The following is a 22,360-nucleotide window of genomic DNA, read 5'->3' as shown; positions in this document are numbered from 1 at the left end:
AGGCTTCAGCTAAACGATCAGACAACTTCAACCTTACATGAGCTGTGTGAGTTATACAGCTACACAAAGTAGAATGAAGTTCAGTCTCTTCATCTTGCAGTTTACTGTTATTAGATTGTTAGTAATTTGGTGGTGAGGGGACTTTGCTTGGTGGCTAGTTCGTTGGTGGTGAGACTTCCTGGTGGCGAGGTGACTGGTAATCAACAAGGGGGTGTATTAGATTCAAATTAGCTCCAGCTATATAACAAACATATGCTGTTTAGTAACTGGGTTCCTCTGCACTGACAATGAACAGTGCTTGAAATTAGCGGTCGTCCGGTCATCCGAGACGACTAAAGACTGGTAAAATTAGAGGCCTGGTTGTCCGAGGAAAATAACACCGGACAACCCAGGAGAAATTGAAGTGCTTACCGTTACTTTGAAGTCCAACCGAATAACAAAATAAAGGTATATAAAAGATTTAAATCTGCTGTTTTCGTTCATTGATGGAAGCTGCAAACCGCCATGTTTTCACACCCAGGCCTCCCTGATACCTTATGGCGCACAGGTAATCATTCTTTTCTGAGGCAAAGTACTTCGCAAGTTGTCAAATATACATTTACAGGTAGGAAAATTCTGTTAATTAATTGGGGCTGTCAGAGATTAGCTAGCCAGTTTTGCTGGGTTATGAACCAGGCCATTATTCAGAGTAAATAGAGCCAAGACAAACAAGCATTGGCAATTGTCTGAGGAAAATAACAATGGAACATCGAGGAGAAATTGAAGTACTTACCATTACTGTGAAGTCCAATCGAATAACAAAATAAAGGTATATCAGATTTAAATCTGGCATTTTCATTCCTTATTGGACGAACTAACGCGAAAGTGCGAACATCCTTCTTGAATGATGTTTCAAGGAAGCCATTTCGCACCACTTCACATCATTTACGTTTATAATTAAGCAACAAATTATACAATATTTTAAGGGCAACCAAGCAGTCATCAGGACAACCAGAGCAAGGGGTTAGGTTGTCCTGCACTTGGAATAAGGACAACTTGGATATTTTTTCAATTTTGAGCACTGCTACAGTAATACAAATTTATACTTGCTTCTGGTAATATTTGCTGCAAACCATCTAAGGAACATTAAAAACAAAATACTACAGAAGATTGCTAGTTTTGGTTTTGCCTGATAACTCAGATCTTGGCCTCGCTCTTTCTACCTATACTAATGCAGTAAGCTTATTATTTAATTTGGCATAGACAAAGATATGGCTTGTGGATGACTTTACATTGGGAAAGTTTTAAGATATTATGTTCTGGACATAAAAACTGCTTTTGCAGTGTCTATCAGTCTGACTAGTGACTTTTATCAACCGGGTTTAGAGCAATAACATAAGCAGAACATTTAAACAACAATATTAAGCTTAAACATAAATAACTCAACACTAAACAGTTCAAATTAACATTAGTTTAGATCACAGCAAAATAAAAATGCTTCCCTTGCAGTCAAATTTCTAGCGTCACTGGGCAAACCTTGTCAAATTCACAAGAAAAAAGGCTAATATTGCCACGCACTAAAATTAAAACATGTCCAACAACTAGAGACTACAGGAAATAAAAATATTTAGACAGTAATACCTGAAAGCTTTTGTGTTGCACGATACTTAAGCTTACAAGTTTTATACACTTCAACAAACCAAGTCGGTACAAACTCCCGCAGGGGTGCTCATTGTACCTTTACTTGATTTGCACGTAAGCTCATATGCGTATCTTAGATGAAAATTACTAATACTTTGACAGAGCGATCAACAGAGAAAAAGTCACGGTGAGAGGACATTGCTAAATGTATTCACTTACCAAAACATTCGAAGAAGGCGCTTCATCGAATATCCTTAGCAGCTGATCCGGTGTAAGCGCACTTCTTGCCATAACCCTTGTCCAAAATACGAGAATTCAGCGAAGGTCGCAGAGCACTTCCGTTTTCCGCTGTATTGCTTTCCCTTCCGCCATCTTTCTTTCTGTCGAAAAAATCACGTGACAAAATAGCCCCGAGAAGATGCAGAGTTCTCACAGAGATTCTAATTGGACAAGAGATGATGAACCAATTGGAAGTCTTCTAATATGTTTCACTGCTGCCAGCGTGCTGGGATTTCACAGAAAATGATGTAATATTTCCCAACGTTTGTACATCCAGAAACTTGCCGAAATTTCCTTACTATTTTTCGTTTCGCCTTGAAACTAATCAGGAAAGCCAAGGCTAGACTGATCACTATGCCCACAAGTAGTTCATTAGCGAAGAAATTCACCATTCTTTACGGCTCACAGACTGGTCAGGCTAAGGCGATCGCTGAGGAGATCCACGAGTTTTCAGAACACCATGGTCTTCTCTCGAACCTATTCTGTCTCAGTCTAACCGAGAAAAAGTTCACCTTGGAAAAAGAAGCCCTGGTTGTGTTCGTAGTGTCAACGACTGGCGAGGGTGACCCACCAGACACCATGTGCAAATTCTTTAGAAGATTGAAGAAGAAGACTCTGCCTGGTAATCATTTGGAGAGTTGTCGTTACGCTTTGCTGGCACTAGGCGACACCAACTACACAAACTTCTGTAACAACGGGAAGGCCCTGGACAAGAGATTACTACAGCTGGGGGCTCGACAGATATACGACACTGGTTATGCTGATGATGCAGTTGGTTTAGAATTGGTTGTAGAACCATGGATTGAGGGGCTGTGGCCAGCCTTGAGAAGCCATTTGGGCCTTCCACCAGAGGTTGACTCTCAATCAGATGGCAAGACTGCAGATTGTGAAGTTAGTCATATCATAGATCCAATAGTCATTGGTGAGAACAAATCTTCTGAAGTTACTACCAACGAAATCTTAGAGAACAGCAATAGATTTTCTTATATGACAGATGCACGCGATGATGTTAGGAATGGTCACGATTCAAACTTGCAAGACAGAAGTGCTGATGCCGTGTTAGAACCAACAGTCATGGTGAACTCTGTTGATGATCAGAACACATTGGCAGCAGGTAACAACAATTCTCAAGATGACAGTGCTGCTGTTATTTCAGTGCTAACTTTAGCAGACCAGTTAAAACAATCTGTTCCACCCTTATCAGCTAGTGTGTTGTCTATACCTCAGGTTCCGCCCCCTTATTTAGAGATCAGTTATCATCCTGATCACAACCTTGATTGTACTATGTTACCACTACAAGGTGGTGCTAGCTTCCCAAGTGCAGTGACTGACATCTCCATGGCAACTGTGGTATTGGCAAGGCAACTAACAGACAGTACTTCCATCAAGACTGCCTTAGACCTAGAGCTTGACATCACAGGTTGTAATATGAGTTATGAGCCTGGGGACTCTTTTGGAATTGTCTGTCCAAATGCAAGTGCTGAAGTCGAAGAACTGATAATGAAGCTGGACTTGGTAGATAAAGCTGATGTTCCTTTCACTATTCAGCTTACAACCTCAACAACCAAGAAGGCAGCTAGTGTGCCAAATTTCATTCCAGAGTTTTCTACCATCAGGCGCACACTACTAACATGCTTGGAAATCAGAGGTGTCCCAAGCAAAGCTCTTATAAGGGTCTTGGCTGAGCACACTAGTGACCCTCAAGAGAAAAGGCGACTTCAAGAAATTTGCAGTAAGCAAGGTGCAAGTGATTATACCAAGTTCATAAGAGAGCCTGGATTATCCTTGTTGGACCTTCTTAATGCCTTTCCATCCTGTCGACCTCCATTTGAAAGGCTGCTTGAACTTGTTTCACGCCTGAAGGCACGTCCTTACTCAGTGTCAAGTTCTCCCTTGGAGAATCCCAATCATCTACACTTTGTCTTTAACATAGTAGAGTTTCCAGCAATTAAAGGAGTAAGGCCGAAAAGACAAGGTGTTTGCACGGGCTGGCTGGCTGAGATTACCAAAGCACAAAGAGAGAAAACAAACACAAGCAATGACAAGCTCACTGATGACTTATCAAAACTGACTTTGCAAGAGTTTCCAAAAGTGCCAGTCTTCCAGAGGAAAGGTCTCAATTTCAAACTACCAAGTGTTCCGGAAACACCAATCATCATGATAGGTCCTGGCACAGGAGTAGCACCATTCGTAGGCTTTTTGCAGCACAGGGAACACATGCAAAAGAACACAAACGTGGCTCTTTCCGAATCATGGCTATTCTTTGGCTGCAGGCACAAGGAAAGAGACTACCTCTACCGAGAAGAACTTGAGCAGTTCTTGTCTACAGGTGTTCTGTCACGTCTGTTCCTCTCCTTCTCCCGTGATACCATCAGTGATTTGTCTGGGAAACCACCACCAAAGTATGTACAGGATAACTTGAGAAGTCATGCTGCAGAGGTAGCTGATCTGGTGTTCAACAAAGGAGCAGTGGTTTACATCTGTGGGGATGTTGAAAACATGGCAAAGAATGTGTTTGATACTTTTCTGGAGATTGTTCAAGAGCACAAGAAGGTAGACATCAAGGAAGCAAGACAGGAAATGATGAAGTTGCGTGAAAACAAGCAATACCTTGAGGACATTTGGACATGAGCAGCGGATCTACTGTGAAAGGAGATGGCTACTTTTATTACCTTGGATGGCAAAGTTCTATTCTGAATTCTACAAACTGTGCACTATGGGGGCATGAAAGCCAGCCATAAAGACAAACCCAGAATGGGAAAAATAACTTTTTTCACCTCTTTGTAGTGGACAATTGAAGGCTTCATTATTAGCTGCACATGCACATATGCATGTACATGTAGGTCAGTCAGTCATGAGTCATTTTATCACTATGACTGCAGTTTTTTTTTTTTTTACCTCATTGGGGGTTTAATGACCAGGGTTCACTCCACTGTACTTTTAATTTATCAGAATGTTATTGAATGAATTCTACCTTTCCAAAAAATGAATGTGAAATTTTAGATTCCTTCACAACAGTCTTGACATTCAGGTAATGATTTTCCCAATTTAACAAGAAGACCTTTTAGAACGAGCTATTTCCTCAGTAGACTTCACGAACTGAGAATCTTATTTGTAGTTGGGTCATGAAATAGACGCTGACCTTTAAGTATAAAAAATATCTATCCAGCATGGGATATTGTGGGCTTTGTTCCATACTATAAAGTTTCTTTTTTATATCAGAGTTATATGTTATATGTTGATTTACCTTCTGAGAGTAATGCTTTGCATGATAGTATTTCCCATTTAACCCCTTGAGTGCCTCGCCATTTTCACCGAGAATGGCTGTCTAATATAGAACTTCAAATACCATAAGCAAGTTCACTTAAACTGCTGTTAATTTTGTTGAGGTTGACATAATTTGATATAAATATCATATAGGCACCTGAGGGGAAAAAATCATGACATTTGGATGTGTCACATAGGGACTCGAGAGGTTAAACTCAGGAATCTTATAGTGATGGCCAAATGTTTGGTTTATTGTTGGCATTCTGGGAGATCAGCCACAGGCTGAAAGAATGGGCAACATCTTGGCACCTTTGCAAATGACAATATCAACATGACGCATCCCTTTGTGGAAAGAAAATTTTTAATTGCTTATTTCATTACTCTCAGGTCAATTACATGTATTGTAGGCTAATTTAAGCAAGACTTTGGGTTTGCTTCATTTGTGGCATGTCACTGTCATGCTGTGCGAAAGGCTTTTGTTGATCCAGTCACAGGCAAAAATATTTTGGCATTGTACCCAGGGTACAACTCTGTTGTTGGATTGCTGGAAGAACAGCATTGAGCTGAAGGAATAACCAACTATTACAGTTTGAAAGATAGTTTTGAACAACAAATTTTGCCTTGTCACTATTAAGTAGACCTGTTGCACTCTGTTTAGCAAATATGCATCCTGTAGTGGTCGCTGCAATAAATAAATCAAGCCAGTTTTCAGGGTTGTAATTTATTTAATGTGTCAGTTGTTAGAAGGGTGTGCCAGTTGAATCCTGAAATGGCCTGTGTGAGCAAACATCAAGCACTCAGTAGTTCACCACCCATCAGTCATAAGAATTCGTGTTAGTCCCTACAACTATTTTATTGTGGTTGCAGTGAAAAGAAGCATGAAAAGGGGATGATCTGTGGCCAGTCGATCATGTCCCTAGAGCTCATGCATTCCCGGTCAGCAGTGACTGAGTACTCTGTCTGCGCTGGACAAAATCAAAAACCGGACCCAGAAAATCCTGGTTCCAGTTTGGTTGTGTGGATACATCAAAGTCACGAAGATGGTATCTGAACAAGAGCTGACGTAAATGCTAGCTCAACTTCAAATTTTGCCCAGAGGTCTTGACTCTTTCCACTCACTAGAAAGACAATAGCATCTGGGAGACAGAAAGTTTTTGATTCCCTGAGACTCTTGATGTCTTGTCAAGGGGAACATTGAGGGTCAAGGGAAACAAAACTCATGGTTTCTCTTGGGGCCAACAGGTTCCCTATGGGCCAGTCACTAAGTGTTTCATTATACCTCCCAACCCAAAGCTAGAACAACGTGCGAACAAATTATTTGCCTGACACTGAGTGGCACACAAATCTGCTGTGGCTTCGAGGTGCCCTTGGGGCCAGCCATAAAGTGTTTCATTATACCTCTCAACCCAAAGATAGAACAACTGCAGAAAAATTATCAGCTTGACACTGAGTGGCACAAATTTGCCATGGTTTCAAGGTGCACAACCTGATTAGTGTGAGTTGAAAGTTCAAGTTGTTGTTTCCCTAAGGAGTTTTGACCCATGACATGTGACATGTTCTCCTCTAATCGGAAAAAGTATTTGAGTTGAGAGGCACAATGAAGAGTTGTGTAGGCTGTAAGAGAGACAGCTGTAGTCATTCCTGAGCATTGTATACAGTTCCAAGATCTTTCAGCCAGTAAGAGCCAATCTTTGGGTTGTGTGCTTTAGCACAGTCAACCTCATATATTTTATTCCAATATTATTTGGTTATATAACTCTATATAACCATGATAATCTGTTTAGGAGAAAATATGTAAACTTTCTTCAAGTGTAAATGGTTATTGTGTGATTTCTACAATAACTTCTTATGACTAAACAAGCAGTTTAGATTTTTTTTATTTGCAGAGTTCACTCATATTCTCATTTTAACTTTTTCAAGGGGAAATATCTCATACACATGTACCAGTGGTGGATCCAGACCTTTGGGGGGGCAGGGTGTGTTGCTTGCCCTGCTGGCTTTTCTTCCTTCTGCGATTTTTTTTTGTTACCTAAGATAAGCAAGGGCCAGGGGCCCCAGGGCCCCATGTCTAGATCTGTCACTGTGTACCTCATACATGTTATAGTTAGTTTTAGGATTTGTTATGTTGAAGCAGCCCTGTTACTTTGTACATTGTACAACAGTCAGCCAAATCTTTCAAATAGGTTTGACAAGTTTTTCAAACACAGAAGAACCTTGGAGCTTATTCACAGTCAACCAAATGATATTTGTAAACTATCTTCTACACATAGGTTCTACTGGTTACAAAGGTTGCTTGCTCCCTTCCGGAACACAAACAAACTCCTGGGAAAACCTCTTGGCCAAGCAACCCTTTACAAAATGCTGTTCCCTGTTCTTTTCCATTTTTCATGAAACCTAACGTCCCTTTATCCAAATCAAGCAGAATTCCTATCATATCCCAGGTGTGATAACTTTCATTGCGCTTGCCACCTAGGGCCTCCCAGATGGGAACATCAAATGTTAGGAATCCTATTTGATTATATGCCCATCCCACTCTCCTGCCAATTGCTGGCATTGTTCTGAATGCTTTAGCCTTCTTGAATTCAGCAGTTACAACACAAACTGCAACTTGACCTCTACAGTGGTTAAAGTAGAACACCCACTCATGCTTCCCGTGGGTGTAACCACGGCCATCAGGTGTAAGAATCAGGGTTGTGCTGTAGCCATTACCTAGTAAAAACAAAGAGACTGGTTAAAATTTTTGCTCAGGGGAACATCCCACACATGATTTATTAAGTTATTTTATATATTACCAGTATTCATTAATTTGTAAATAGTTTTAGCTTAATGTAGTCAAGCTATATTTTATTGTGTGAATAGTGTCCCCAGTTAGTTTTTTAAGCTTAATACTATTGACACTTTAATTAAGTCTTTCATTCATTCATTTTAGTGGCAAGGGATGAGGCAGTTCGGATGATGTTGTGTATGCCTTAGCTGTATCAATTTCAGGCTGGTATCTTTTAGGGGTCAACAGCTTGAGTCATATCCAAATTAGTCTCCTGAAGAGCTTTAATTCAATTTTTTCCAAATAACATCCACACCCCTTGCCTCTATCCCACGGGACTGCCCCCTCAATGGGGGGGGGGGAGGGTGGGGGGTGCTTACATCCAAGGGAATGAGACAATAAATAGTTACATAAGGTTAAGGCAAACTAGTTTCTATGTTTACAAACTGTGATTAGGATCATAGCATAATCATACCATTATGCTATGTTATTTTGGGAATTGAGCAATGATCTTAACCAGAGCACTATGAGTACAAAAAAGATACAAACTAAGGTTTTATATTCGAAGTAAATTAAAAAATGCCACCATAGACTTCAACTTCAAAACAGCATTTTTGCTTGGAGCTGACCATTGAAAGTGATAGTTTCGTTGTTGTTGGAGAACACCACTTCATCAGAGCTACAGCTGGGATCGAATGCTACTGGTTCCTCGTACTCCTTTAGCCATCCGATGACGTTTCGGGGAAGAGGGAGTTTGGGAAGGCGCTTTCTGCTTCCCACAGACCGGATGACGACACGGCGACACTGCTCTTGGAGACTTTCACAGCACTGGAACATTCACGCCAAGCTTTTCCTTAACCTTATCACTGACAAGGAAACCATCGAAAGAAAAAATTAAGTTGACGAAACAACTTTTTGCTTTTCATTGTTTGTTGTTGTTCCAATATAGGTAATCTCTCGTAAGGGCTTGGTTACCAAGCTTTGCAACAAGATGGCGCGCGCGCGCGCTCTTCGCGTGTTTACGAATTACAGCTAAATTATATTAGTTCAAAGGGCAAAATCAGGAGCTAACAGAATGGACTTCCGATAATCTACGACTGAGCTACACAAGGGCATATACGTAAAAATGTCGTCTCGAAAACTTCGCCGTGTTGGGGAAATACGACCTGAAATCGTTGAAAGACTTGCCAGACATCGGATAGTCACCTGCAAGGTAATCGTCATTTTATAGAACAAAAACCAAACAAAAATATAAAACATAAAAGTAGGGAAAGAGCGGTTGCAGGATATTATTCAAGTCTGGTGCACTAATGCGAAAAAACATACGTTGTTTGGTACTTCTTACAGACTAGGGCAAGCTAACAACATGCTGGGAAGGGGAGGGGAGGGTGAGGTGAGGTGGCAAGCAGCTATTGATAAGTATGCTAACCAGGTGAGAAAGAGCAGCAGTACACCTAGATGGTCCACTGCTCTGGTAGTGTGCTCCACTTTTGCCTGAGCTAGTATGGACTTCAATATTCTAAATTTTAGCCGAGTTGGGAAACTGCACCTACCACACCCACACCCATGTCTACCTGTGCTAACTCATGCTGTGTTTTACTAGCCAGTCAGTGTGAAATGAAGACTGTGGACCCGGGGTTAAATGCAGACTGAAGATAAAATGCAGATTGCAGACTACAGACTTTTTAAAGTATATATCATGCTATATCTATAATCTTATAATTTGAGTGCTGACTGTATTGATACACAGGGTTATTCAGGCTGATTGCAGTAAAAGTCTGCACTCTTGTTAGCCTGAACATCACTCTGGTTAGATTGAATATCACTCCAGTCAGCCCGAGTGTCACACAAGTTAGCCTGAATATCACTCAGTTTAGCCTACATAATGCTCCAGTTAGCCTGTTTATGGTTAGCTCTCGATGATGGAAATGGTAATTCTATTCAGGGTCTGCAGTCTGCATTTTGTCCCTGGTCCGCAGTCTTCATTTTACACTGACCATTTTGATAGCTCAGTTGGTAGAGAACAGTATTAAGGAGGTGGTGCCGTATCTCCAGGTTGCTGTTTGGTGTCTTGAGAGAAGAAATATTTTGTTTTGGATTTATTTTAACCATTCTGTTTCATTTGGAATAAGAATTCTGGTTGAATGGATTCAAAGTGATTGAGCATCCATCTGTCCATCTGTCCTTCTGTTAGTTTGGACTGTGATGTGCCATATGTCACTAAGAATATGTACACTATCGAAAGTCACCTCATGAAAAGTATGTTTTCAAAATCGAACAAGTGTTAGTCTACTACTGAAGTACCGCATGTAAAATTGGCTAATCCCACAATATTGCAAACCCCAATGTCCCCCTCCGTAGCTGTTTTGGTGGAGTTTATTGGAAAATTGTATTGAACAATAAAGAGACATTCAGATATAAACATGAACTGTACCAGTCAATGATGGTACCCTGAAGTTAGTTTTATTACATTTACCCATATACATTCTCTTTCTAAAGAGCCTCAAGCATCTCCCAAAACTATTCCTATTTCGACTTCTTTTGTCATCTGAAAGAAACCCAGTCATTCCGGGGTTTAGGATTCCGAGCCTTGGTTTCTAGAATTCTGGATTTCTAGATTTCCGGGCTTCCAGCATTCCTGCTTTTAGGACAATCCTCCAAAATATCTTGTCCACTAGACTATATGGTGATATGCATGTAGATAGGCTTCTCTGTGTGAACTTTACAGAGACTTTACCACTGGCTCTAATACTGTTCTAATCATTTGGACCAAATAGGATGTGCTTCAAAAAAACCACCTGGAACTTCTTAAGTTCACTGGAGCAAGTTATAAAGAAGTGTTAGAGATTCAGGTGGCTGTGGGTAAAGCAATTGTCCCCAAGGTGCAAACAGTAAGTAGCTTATGTTAACTTGGAAATTGAATGGATATGAGTGGTAATTTACCTAAATTAGAGACCAGGACAAATTGAACGCAAAGTGTATGTGGTTTTGTTTTTCTCCACTCCTGTTCTTCCACCATCCTCCAGTATAGAATAGTAAGAGGAATTTTAAGAGATTGTTACCTTTTGGACAAACTGTACCAAGGGATCTCCCTTTGATTGTAGATTCAGTTATTGAACATTGGTTTCTGACAGTTACCTCCACATATTTGATTTGGCTATAATAATGAAGGTAACAGTGAGGGTGCTCACTTTTCAAATCACGTGTTAAAGCCTGACAGCTTACCTCCCATTTCTTGCTCTTCTCATTCTTTGCCTCTGCCTTTTATCTCTTACTCCATTCATGTTATTAATACAGGTCAATTTGTCTTGCCAGCTGTAGATAGCTTATATTTAGTTACCACAGCACATTTTATGTTATACATCTGAAGTGAATTTTTCAGGCTCTAGATCTGTTTGAGAGATCAGGACATCAACAATCATTCCTGCCAACATCTCTTGATGATCTTGATAAGCAGCTGCACGGAGGACTGACTTGTGGTACAATAACAGAGGTGACAGGCAGTTACTTCCCTTTTTTATCTTATTGGTTCTTTGTGACACAGAGATCACAGAGATAAACACCATAGAAGCCTTGAAATTCTGTTAAAAGCTAACATTTTATGACTGACCAGTAAAAGCTAATATCAATCTAAAACCTAATCAAAACTTGTTTTGTGGAGTTTTCTGGGTGGTCTGGTTCTGCCTTATTTTCATGTGCAATTAAGTTTTAAACTTCTTCAAGTAGTCTGTGCATCTGTAATCATATCTGTGTAGTTGTATTGGCATGGTCAACTCTTCATGCCTCATTTAACTACTAAAATTACAGTTGTCTGACATTTTGAAATGTCAGACAACTCTAATTTTAATATTTCTGCTGAAGTTTTTCCAGAAACCTTTAGTCATTCATTTAAAAACTGACAGTTTTTACCATGAATTTTTTCGTCATTTGATATTAAAATTAGAACCTGTAAGTAAAAATTTTGAAGTATACTAGTAGTTCATTTATGTCTCATAACCCTTGTCCTCATTGTTTATGAACTCATAGATAGCAGGGCCAGCAGGATGTGGCAAGACTCAGTTCTGTATCATGCTCAGTGTGCTGGCAACCCTGCCTCAAGACAAAGGAGGACTGGATGCTAGTGTTATTTACATTGACACTGAGGCAGCTTTCAGTGCAACAAGGTTGGGTACCCAGTATGGAGTTTTATATTTTGCACAGGGAAATCATTTATGATGTAATTTCTGCATTTCACCTGTACGTTATGCCCTGGAGACTCTTAAAGCCTCACCTCCTCTGAAGCCGAAGCATCTTTGACAGTAACTGTAAAGAATTCTTCTGCTTGAGAAGAGGTGAGGTATGACATCTGTGAGTTTGTTAAGCTTGACATTTGTGGGGTTTATATAAAAGAAAATATTGTATATTCATAGAAAGTACTCTGGAGACATGCATTGTCATGTACATGTGTGTATGTATTGTGGAATATCTATATAAGGAAGGTCAGGTTAGGTAAGGGAGAAGATGGTTTTCTAAAGATAAAGGGAGAACTGGGGCCCATTTCTCGAAGATCCTGAGAAGTTTTCGCACCCGAAAAGCCATGGCAAAATCTCAAACCTTATGACCACAGAGCTGTTTTATGCACAAATTCTTAAAATGAACAAAAGCTCCCTTCATACATGAAGTTTCAGGCGTATACACCTTTCTGTCTTTAAATAACGATTAAATAAAAATGACTTTGTGGGCCCAAAAAGTTTCCAGGGCTTTCGAGAAATGAGCCCCTGGAACTTCCAGAGCCATGACTGGATGGCGTGGTGAGGAGGAGGAGTGGAGAAGGGGGGTAGGTAGGTACGTAAAGTCTGCAAATGAGCCAAGGTGCCCGCCACGCCGGAGCTTATCCTGGGTTCTGAGTATTGCTACTCCCACCTGGATGGGAAGCTAGTCCATCGCAGGGTTACCCCCAGCATTATACACCACCCAAGAACACAGCGTGATGTCCCGGTCCAGGGCTTGAACTTGGACCGCTCGATCCAGAGACAAGCACACTAACCATGAGGCCACTGTTCCTCCCACAAGGAGGGGGAGGGGGGGAGGGGACTCAAACAAAGAAAAACCTCTTCCATTTGAATAGTATGGATATTTTCTTGAAAAGCACATTATTGTTGAGATTAAGAACATCAGCTAAAAGAACAACTTTTTAGATTTCCCAGACCGTACAGTTTTGATGACTTGATATTTAGACCACCTATATAGCTATTATCACTCTCTAACCTAGTAGTACCATCAATGAAGGCTCCCAAAATTCTTAACCTTACTTAATATCATAGGCATGTATTAGATAGAGAGTTGTAACTGACACCGTTTGCACCTGCAGGCCTTTGCAAAGAACACCAGTTTTGGGACTAATACTAGAATGAAAGTCATTCTCACTTAAGACACTCGCTTTTACTCATTTTAAAACATGTAACCCCAAAAAACTTCACTTGTCCACCCTGCCAGCAAAGTTTAGAACCCTCCAGCCCAAATGCAACATCCATTATTCCAGGGCTATGGTGAGTTTCTTTGCATGCTGTAGCAGGTAGTGATTTTCATGCTGTGGAGTGGTCCTGTTGTGATATTTTTGCACCTGCTGGGGTTAATAGACCATTTTACAGTTGTCTGCTTAGTGACCTGGCCTTTGTATGGCAGCGAGGCTAGAGTTGACCTTGTTTTGATACAGACCTCACTGCTTTTGTCATGTAAATGCACCTAGTTAGCATCAGAACAACTTGTTTTACACAACAAAAGCAGTGAGGTCTGTATCAAAACAAGGTCAACTCTAGCCTCGCTGCCATACAAAGGCCAGGTCGCTGAGCAGACAACTGTAAAATGGTCTATTAGAATGTATTTTGGCTTAGAGTTAGAGTATCATGTTCACATTAGTAATATGGGAAGCTTCAATTATGTTTTACTCTTGACCACTGTTTTTTTTGTTGCAAGTCAGTATATGAAAGATCACGTATTTGAACTATGGAGAAAGATGTTAAGACATTAGTGATCACCGCAGTTATAAACACAACTTAAGCAGCTCTGGAAATAAAGCTTGAAAAAAATTCAGGCTTGAGCAGGATTGGAACCCATGACCACTCTGCAAACACTGGAGCACTGCTCAACCAACTGAGATATCAAGCTAACAGGGAACTGGTCACGTTGTGAGTTGATAATGTATCTGTAGATGGTTAAGGTGCAAGTGAATGTATGAAAGATCATATATTTGTTGTTGTCTTAGATTGATTGAAATGGCATCTAGTCGGTTTCCAGATCTTTTTGGCACAAACCAGTCATTGCTTCAACTGTCAGAAAGGATACATGTGTACTGGGAGTCAACATGCAGCTCATTATGGGATAGGTAAGATGAAAAAGGACATCAGCACTATGCTAGACCTCAGTGACACTAGCGTAATTCTGTGTCAAGTAACTGAACTGTACAGCTGTTGGAATGACATGACTGAAATTATCATCAAAATTTGTAAAAAGCAGTTCAACCAACTCTTAAATTGCTCAAAAGGCTGCCCAGTGGTGAGGTCCTGACAAATACCTTGCACTAGGATGATTTCATTTTTAACACTTTGGGGGAAAATAGGAAAACAGTTTTGGTGGGAAATAAGTTTAATTGTTAAATGTTATGTGACTTCGAAGTGGCCTTTGAAAGTGCATGTTGTTGTGGCAGAAATTTTGTAGCTGTGTAACAAATAAGCTTAAGACTAAAGAAACCAAAATATGATCCAAAAATTTCAGGCTTCAGAGATTGGAAGAAGAGGTAATCTCCAAACGTGTGAAGCTGATTATTCTGGACTCTATAGCATCTCTTGTGAGGAAGGAGTTTGACAGCAGGGTCTCCAGGAACTTGAGTGAAAGAACTGCACTTCTTTCTAAGGAAGCAGCGATTTTAAAGTAAGCAAATGCAAAAATGCTTTCTAGAATAAAGGTTGACGTTCGCAGTTCTCAAACCATTTACTGGTTACACAAGGTAAAAATATGACTGTCTGAGATGAGACTTAATTCTCTGGATACATTCCCTTAGACGGCTACGGTTTGACGAGTAGCTGTGGGGTTCTCAAGGATCTGGGTTGAGTGCTAAAGTTTTGGCGGGAACTGTGATACTTGCTAAAGGCTGGTTTTCACTAGCGACGGGAGTCGTAGTTGGAGTCGTAATCAGAAGCGTAGAGCGATACGATCTAGTGAAAATCAAACCGACGGAGTCAGAAGCAGAACACCGATTCCGCTTATAACTCCGTCGCTTACGAGCTAGTGAAAACTGCATTCTCGGAGTCGCAAGCAGAAGCCGAAGAATAAACCAATTACAGTGTTCGATTCCGAGCCTTGTGATTGGTTGGTTCTTCCGCTTCTGCTTCCGACTCCGACAATCTAGTTTTCACTAGATCATAAGCGACGGAGTCGTAAACGGAATCGGAAGAAATGGAATCGTTCCGATTCTTCCGACTCCGATTCCGTCAAGCTTATGACTCCGCTTACGACTCCGATTTTTGATTTTCACTAGGTCGTAAGCTCTCTTACGACTCCGACTACGATTCCGACTACGACTCCGTCGCTAGTGAAAACTAGCCTTAAGTGTGGCTATTATCGTGACCTGGGACCGAAAAAAGGAAGAGAAAAATTTACCACATAAAGTACTGTAGTTTCTCCTTATGAAATTGAGCTCATAGACTTCAGAAGTCTAGAATGCTGACCCTCATGTCGCTTATGGAAATGAAAGACGATATGAAGATTGAATATGATCCGAACAAACTCTAAAGTAAGACGCGAAAATGGAGCTTGTGTTCCATTCCTTTCCGAGAAAAACGCATTTGTTATTATGTCCATAAACTTTGCTGTGACTCGCTGTTTTAGTTACAAACCTGTCCAACGTAATTGAATCAATAAGAGTAAGGGAACAGTTCTTTTAACAAATCAGGCGCAAACGACAACCAATGTTTTGTTGGGTTCAATGCTATTTTTCCCGCGCTTGGCGCGGGTTGCATGATTACGCTTCGAATTGTGATTGGCCCGTCGTGCTTTTTACATTTGTTGTGATGAGATTTGACGGTGATCCACGAGGAGACAGACTTTAGCAAATCACTTTCCTCATAACGTACACAGCAGTTGTTTTCTTAGCATAACCATAACTTCCCAATCACACGACAATATATCGATAAATATGGAGAAAACTGAAGAAGGGCATCTTGTAAAACAATCCTGAGTAGTGACCAAAGTCTCTTTTTTTCGACGAGGAAACAGCTGTTCCCTCGCGAAACGTTTCGTTGTTGTCCACTTGTCGCTCTGTTTTGTGATTTACAAAAGTAATCTCTTCCAGAGAAGGAGGGTGGGAAGACAATTCACAGAACGACTGGAAATCGAGCTTGGTATCAAATCTAATAGTGGAAAATATATACAATTTTCTGTTTTTATTTCAGGTATCTTGCAGAGACCTTCCATATTCCGGTAATATATATTTCAACACAGCGTGAAAAGATAACCTTTAATACTGCTGTTTAAGCTGACGTAATGCTGTCGTAAATGTCTCATTTAAGCAGCTTTACGCTGCCTTCACTACTAGCTCTACGCTTACGTTTAAAGCTTCGTTAAAAAGACTAAAACTTGAAAGCGAATTTTGTTTTTTTAAATTTTAACTCAGAGTTATGTGTCAACTTCACGCCAGCTTTACGTTACCTTTACGCACGATAGCGTCGATGTTCGCTTTAAAAACCTTTAACGACACTTTACTTTAAAGCTGTGCGACCAGTTGTTGGGAGATTTAAGTTAAGTTGATTTTCCGTAATTTCCCATTTTTATGCTGTGCGCGAACGTTCGGTAATGTAGACACTGGAGTGCAATGGGATCTGACCTGCCTATTCCCAACCAGCAAAGCGCATTCAACAACATAAACGAAACAAACAAAGGTTGAAATGAAGCAACTGAAGACAACCGGCCTTCCTTGCTCGCAATGCACACAGACTAAAATTTCTTTACCTAGAAATTCATCATTCTCGTCCCCAGGGTCTCTTATCTTCCCGCCCTCCTCTCTCGCTCCGGGAGGGCGGGAAGATGAGAGACCCTGGGAACGAGGCTGGAAATTCATATCTTGTTTTGCTGATGTGCCTGTATTTTGATATTTGTAAGCATGTTATGACTGGCTCCAATGGAAACAGGGAGTTTTGTTTCCCCGAGACCCTCGCCGAGGGGAACATCGCGGGGAAACAAACTCTCTGTTTCCCTTGGGGTCAGTCATAATCTCGAACCCAGATCTCCCGCGGCCAGGTGGAAGGGATATTACTTTTCGGCGTCAAACAGAGTGAGATCTGGGTACGAGATTAGGTCAGTCATTAGGTGTTTTGTTAAACATCCCAACTCAAAAATAGAAAATCCGCAAAAAAAATTATTTGCCTGACGCAATCTGGCACAACAAATTTGCCGGACTCTCATAGTACACGACCTGATCACGTGCGATTCGAAAGTACAGTAAAGTTGTTGTTTCCCAAGGGAGTTTAATAGTGAGGTTTAATGCTTTAGGGAGTTAGTGAGTTTTGGCCCATGACATGTGACACGTTTTCCTCCGATCAGAAAACGTATTTGAGTTTGGAGGTATAACAATATGGGTTTGCTGTGATTGTTTTCATCCGCACCGTTCAGTTGTGACTGGAAGGGTGTATACTTCGAAACGTGTTCGTGTGGATGATGGGGTCTAGTTTTGAATGGAAAATATTGTGCAAGCGTTGTTATGTCTTTATTTTTCTTAGGTAGTCGTTACAAATCAGATCACAACTCGTTTCGTTAACGCGAGGAGTTCCAGTGGAAGTGCGGCTTTCCAGGACGTTGACGGCGCGGACGCTGAGCCGGACGATGATGACAGCAGTCACGTGACAGCGGCACTTGGTAACACGTGGTCACACGCGGTGAACACTCGCCTGATTGTACAATATATGGACGAAAGGTTTCGTCAGGTAGAACTTGAAATTCTTTTCTTTAGCTCGCGCATTCCTTATATTCTTGTGTAACAGAAATAAAAGAAAAAAGTTATAGGAAGTCATTCACTTGTAAGAGTCAATTTTTCATTCCTTCGTTTTTTTCTTTCTCGTTGTCAAACAAGGTTTTGATTTCCAAATCTCCAGTGGCTCCGTTTGCGTCGTTTGTGTACACAATCCATGCACAAGGAATAGTTCTGGAGCGTCAAGATCCTCCAGGTCAAGGTGACTTCATGAGGAAAATATCGATTACTTTCTTTGAAATAGTTTACGTGGTGTGTGTGAAATTATTGAGGAAAAGATTTCTGGTGTGGTTACTTTCTCTGTTTTTTTTCCTTCATAGCGTGAAAATATAGGGAAACGATATTTGTTATTTGCCATGAAACATGTGTTAACTTGCCTTTGTGTACAATCTCAAAAGTGTATGATAGTATTCGATCGTTGCCATTGCGAGTCATCGTCATTGTCCATCCAAAAAATAACTTTTAGTAGCCACAAAAATATTTAGCTTCCAAAGTATCGAAAAGTCAATTCCGAGAAAAAAAATCCGGTACTTTCCATTGATAAATTTCTGTCTCTTGGAAAAAAAACACTGAGAAAAAACGTCGCTATTCTCTTTTGAGATTGTCGATATTTGGTTTTAGTTTACCGCTGCTGAAGATATTGCCACTCTTTGTTTTCTAGGACACGGTGGAAATCCGTCCTTACAAGCGATTCAAGTTCGTTCAGCATTCTAACCTGATTGAAAGGAGAATGAGAATGTCATTCCAGTGACGACTAATTCAATCAGAAGTGCAGAAAGCCATCAGATTTTAGAAGGTATATGACTGGTTTATTGCAATGGTGTTTTTTTCACCATGTTTTGGGCCGAAAAGTTGGATTAATCTGTGGCAGGTTTTCAGTGAAGTGGCATTTCATGAAAATCCCGACTCGTGACCGGAATGTGTTGACGTAATCAACTTGCTTGTGAACTGAATACTCACACGAGGGAAATTATAACCGTTTTTGTAACAGTTATTTGCCAATGTCGGTCAACCCGTAATGACCGTGAGTGCATCGGCGTTGCAGGTGTTTCGTTACGCGCGTTATGTTACACGCATTATGTTTCATTTTGCGTGTTACTCACAGAAAGGATCCCGTTAATAAATCACGGTAAACTACTAGAGAGATGTGCTTATTCATTGTTCTTTAGAAATTTGTCAGTCTTGCTTTGTCATATGAAAAGCCAATTTCGATAATTTTAAAATTCTAACGTGGTTCCGAGGCCTAGGGGGAGTAAAACAAAAGAAACTGCATCCAGGTCGAGGGACGAATAAGTGATTCTTTTGTTTCATTCACCCAAGCCAGGCAGCCAAGTTAGCATTTTAATATATCGAAATTGGCTTTTTAAAGACCGTACACAGAAGAAAGAATAAATCTTACCATTACAGCGGTTTCTTTAGCTTTGGTCAAAGTTTGTTATTCAGCTTTAGAAGTCTATCACTGGGTCGTGCCATGCTAAACTACAAGTTGTTCTGTTTTTTACTGTTTCCTGATAGTTTTCAACACTCTCACAAACTTATAACAATTTTGATTTTCATATATTTCATTACTTCACACCACGGTACGGAAGGTAATCATATTTAGCACTCTGTTGACCGAACATGCCTGGCGGGATCATTACTTTGTTGTGAGCTTTTCATTTCCCCCTTCTTTTCCTATCACGACATCAGTTATTTTTCAGGCTCTTCCATTTCGCCCTGCATTTCTTTTCTAACTGCTTCTGTGCTCCGGATTTAGTCGTTTTATGTAGTGGGAAGGTCACATGTACAAAACCATGAACATTTCGGGCGATGTTGCGGCCTATTATGATAATAATTATGGCGGAAATAAAGGAAAAAATTTAGGTTTCGGAGGTTTTGTGGCACCCCGTTCCTTGTTTTAGTAACACCCACGCCAGTTTGGAAGAGCTCGATTGCTTTACAAGAGAGCTAGGCATTTGGGATAGTGACGTCATTCTGATAAACCCCATAATTGCTGGCGGGTGTGGGGTGCGTACAAAGAGCTCAGCATTGAATTTTACTTAGACGAGCATAGCGCTAAATTTCTGTTTGTAACGCAGGCCACGTTTGGCAAAGTTTAACATTTTATTTTGCTGCAATGACGAAGTACGATGTTTAAACCCGTAAAGTCGATGTCCAATGTGGAAAGCCCGATGTTGACTATTGTGAAGTTGGATGTATGTTTAGTTGCACATTCGATTTTTAGTGCAGATGGAACACCACAAAACTAGCTTTCAGTATTGGAAAAGTCAGACCTCTCAGAGAACCAATGAGAATGCTCTTTTCCATCGTGGACAAGTTTGTCGTAAAATAAAATCCCTTTTGGGTCATAAGATGGGGTACTACTTTTAAAAGAGGCCGAGGAAGTTTATCTTCAGATCTTTCGGACGTTATTTCATTCAAAAGAAGATTTAGGTAAGTTAAGTTACCTTTATCTTCTCGATCTCTTGTTTGATTACATTGCTTGGCCCGGTCCACCCAATCTTGTCCCGTTGACTCGGTCTTTCTCATGCGAGCGTGAAGTACGAACAAGCTGCTGATCACAGGCGTGCAGGCTCGACATCATAAGTTAGTGACGTCATGACCGGAAATTCTCGTCATAAGGAGCCGCGATCCTTTTGGTCAGCACCAAGAAACATGTTGGATTTTTGCCCAACAGGCACAACGGTTACCAGGGAACCAAACTGCTAGCGATGTGCCATTGATCCTCAGCGTTGCAGGAAAACTGGAGGCGGAAACAGGGAAAATTATGATGTTCTAAGAGTTATCTCTCTTTCAGACCAAGAGTACTGGCTGTAGACGGTACATTTTTCCACCGGATATCCATAAAGGAATACATTTGTCGCATTCAGCACAATTCAGGGCTTTTCTTTTCACGAGAGACTGCTTAAACTGCATTTTAACATTTCCGCTGCAACAGACTGAACTATCCTAGCAGTGACTTAAAAATCGGGCTGTAAGGAAATCACTGAAACTGCCACGGCGGCGATACTTTATATTCTTTTCCGTCCATTCAAGGACGTTTTACACCGCAGCGCACGACATTCAATATTTATTCATTCACAGAAATAGATACTCTCTATTACTCATCTTCCCGGCGTTCAAGAACCGTGGAGCTTAGCGGATGGAAACAATTTTCCGTTTAACCTTGCGATTTTTTTTATCTAACCTTTCACACGTTTACCTATCAACTGGCTTTTAATTTGGTTTACTATTCGATTGAAGTAAAGCCAAATTTTTGTTGCAGATTTTCGCGGACTTTGGAGTAGGATTAGGGACTTGGATATGCTGACACGTCTTGGCTTGTCACGGAAGAACCATTGTGAACAATCGAATGCTTTCAGCCTTTCGACGGAATAAGTTGACGTTGTCATGTCAAATTTCCTTTTAACTTTGTAGCAAATTCAAAGAGGCTTCCAAAACCCCCAACTGCAATGTAAATATTTAAAATTCCTTGAACTGACAATGTGTTCATTAAGTTATATTGAGACAGTGTGCTATAATATTATATTTAATCTTTGCCGTTTATCAGGTTCCTAGTTTTGTCCAATGTTTCGCAGTAACATCCTTATCCGCGTTTAAAGCTATTGTTTATGGTCGCCAAAGAAAATGGAAAATACCTCCACAAAGTTTAGTCATGTTGGAAGAAAAACTTCCTTTAAAATGATATAAACTTTGCTTCCTTCATTCGCAAGCTAATTGCAGTTTTATGCGATCGTTGACTTAGCAAATTCCATGTTTAATCAGAGGAGAAATGTTTTGTCCAAACAAAACAAAGCCCCTTTTTAATGGGCTTGACCCCACATTCCAGTTGCGGCCTTTTAGGCACCAACTTGTCTGTGTTTTGGCACTCCCATTTTAATGAGGTTACGGCCTTTTAATAGCTGAAAATCAACCAATCGAAACTGCACCGTTTGCGTCTATTCTGCTAGCAAAATATGAAAACTAATTGTTTTTGTAACTGAAGATAACAAGTGCCTGTATGGAAATCGCTTAATTTTAAAGCTATTGCGTGCCTACATTCATGTTTCTTTGGCATACAGAGAGAAGCAATTTTTATAAGACCTTAAAATAGCGCTAGAAAAGGCATTTGGTTTAGTACTAGCTTTACTTAAACAACCTTCATTTGAACTTTATCACAACAATTTGACACCTAAACATAGTTTGCAATTCAAAACACTTTCACTATTTGATTTAGACACAAAATTGTGTACACAGGTGGACCGAGAAAACAAACCAAGCTTTCAGAGTTGTTATCTGAAAGACGAGAGATGAAGCCATGACAGATTTACATGATGATAATGCAGTTGTTCCTGGATCTCTGACCAACTGCAGATTATTTTTAGGGACTTAATTAAAAAGCGGAAACTTCTTCGAATACTCTTTCTTAAACGGGGGCATTGGTTTTACGT

General features: G+C 40.5%; 4 protein-coding genes across 5 annotated transcripts in view; 2 read left to right on the top strand and 2 right to left on the bottom strand.

Moving 5' to 3' along the window:
• LOC110062803 (uncharacterized) overlaps nucleotides 1-2,012 on the bottom strand; it is a 60,515-nt gene extending 58,503 nt beyond the window's left edge. Inside the window, exon 1 of the mRNA XM_089292815.1 lies at nucleotides 1,840-2,012. Coding sequence (XP_089148941.1) covers nucleotides 1,840-1,911 — 72 coding nt within the window. The 5' untranslated portion in view covers nucleotides 1,912-2,012. The remainder of the gene's footprint in view (nucleotides 1-1,839) is intronic.
• A 108-nt stretch (nucleotides 2,013-2,120) lies between these two features.
• Nucleotides 2,121-5,890, top strand: LOC110042693 (methionine synthase reductase-like). Its single transcript, XM_020748059.2, has one exon. The coding sequence runs from the start codon at nucleotides 2,254-2,256 to the stop codon at nucleotides 4,528-4,530; it is 2,277 nt and encodes a 758-aa protein (XP_020603718.2). The 5' UTR covers nucleotides 2,121-2,253; the 3' UTR covers nucleotides 4,531-5,890.
• A 959-nt stretch (nucleotides 5,891-6,849) lies between these two features.
• Nucleotides 6,850-8,767, bottom strand: LOC110042697 (uncharacterized). Its single transcript, XM_020748064.2, has 2 exons — nucleotides 8,560-8,767; nucleotides 6,850-7,875 (listed from the first exon to the last, which is right to left on the bottom strand). Exons 1-2 carry the CDS (start codon nucleotides 8,765-8,767, stop codon nucleotides 7,427-7,429), a joined length of 657 nt encoding a protein of 218 aa, XP_020603723.2. The 3' UTR covers nucleotides 6,850-7,426.
• Nucleotides 8,768-9,020: 253 nt separating this feature from the next.
• LOC110062805 (DNA repair protein RAD51 homolog 2-like) lies at nucleotides 9,021-19,072 on the top strand. Of its 2 annotated transcripts, XM_089292819.1 has the most exons (10): nucleotides 9,021-9,143; nucleotides 10,708-10,821; nucleotides 11,313-11,423; nucleotides 11,957-12,093; nucleotides 14,175-14,294; nucleotides 14,684-14,839; nucleotides 16,360-16,387; nucleotides 17,683-17,886; nucleotides 18,033-18,132; nucleotides 18,592-19,072. In XM_089292819.1, the coding sequence occupies exons 1-10, from the start codon at nucleotides 9,057-9,059 to the stop codon at nucleotides 18,642-18,644; spliced, it is 1,110 nt and encodes a 369-aa protein (XP_089148945.1). In that variant the 5' UTR covers nucleotides 9,021-9,056; the 3' UTR covers nucleotides 18,645-19,072. The 2 variants fall into 2 exon arrangements, with proteins under 2 accessions (XP_089148945.1, XP_089148943.1); XM_089292817.1 differs by having other exon boundaries at nucleotides 18,033-19,072.
• Nucleotides 19,073-22,360: the final 3,288 nt, after the last annotated feature.

This window comes from Orbicella faveolata, unplaced genomic scaffold (genome assembly GCF_042242905.1).
Source record: "Orbicella faveolata isolate gen_17 unplaced genomic scaffold, um_ofav_v1 contig_24, whole genome shotgun sequence".
Classification (NCBI taxonomy): domain Eukaryota; kingdom Metazoa; phylum Cnidaria; class Anthozoa; order Scleractinia; family Merulinidae; genus Orbicella; species Orbicella faveolata.
This window is presented reverse-complemented; position numbering and strand designations above follow the sequence as displayed.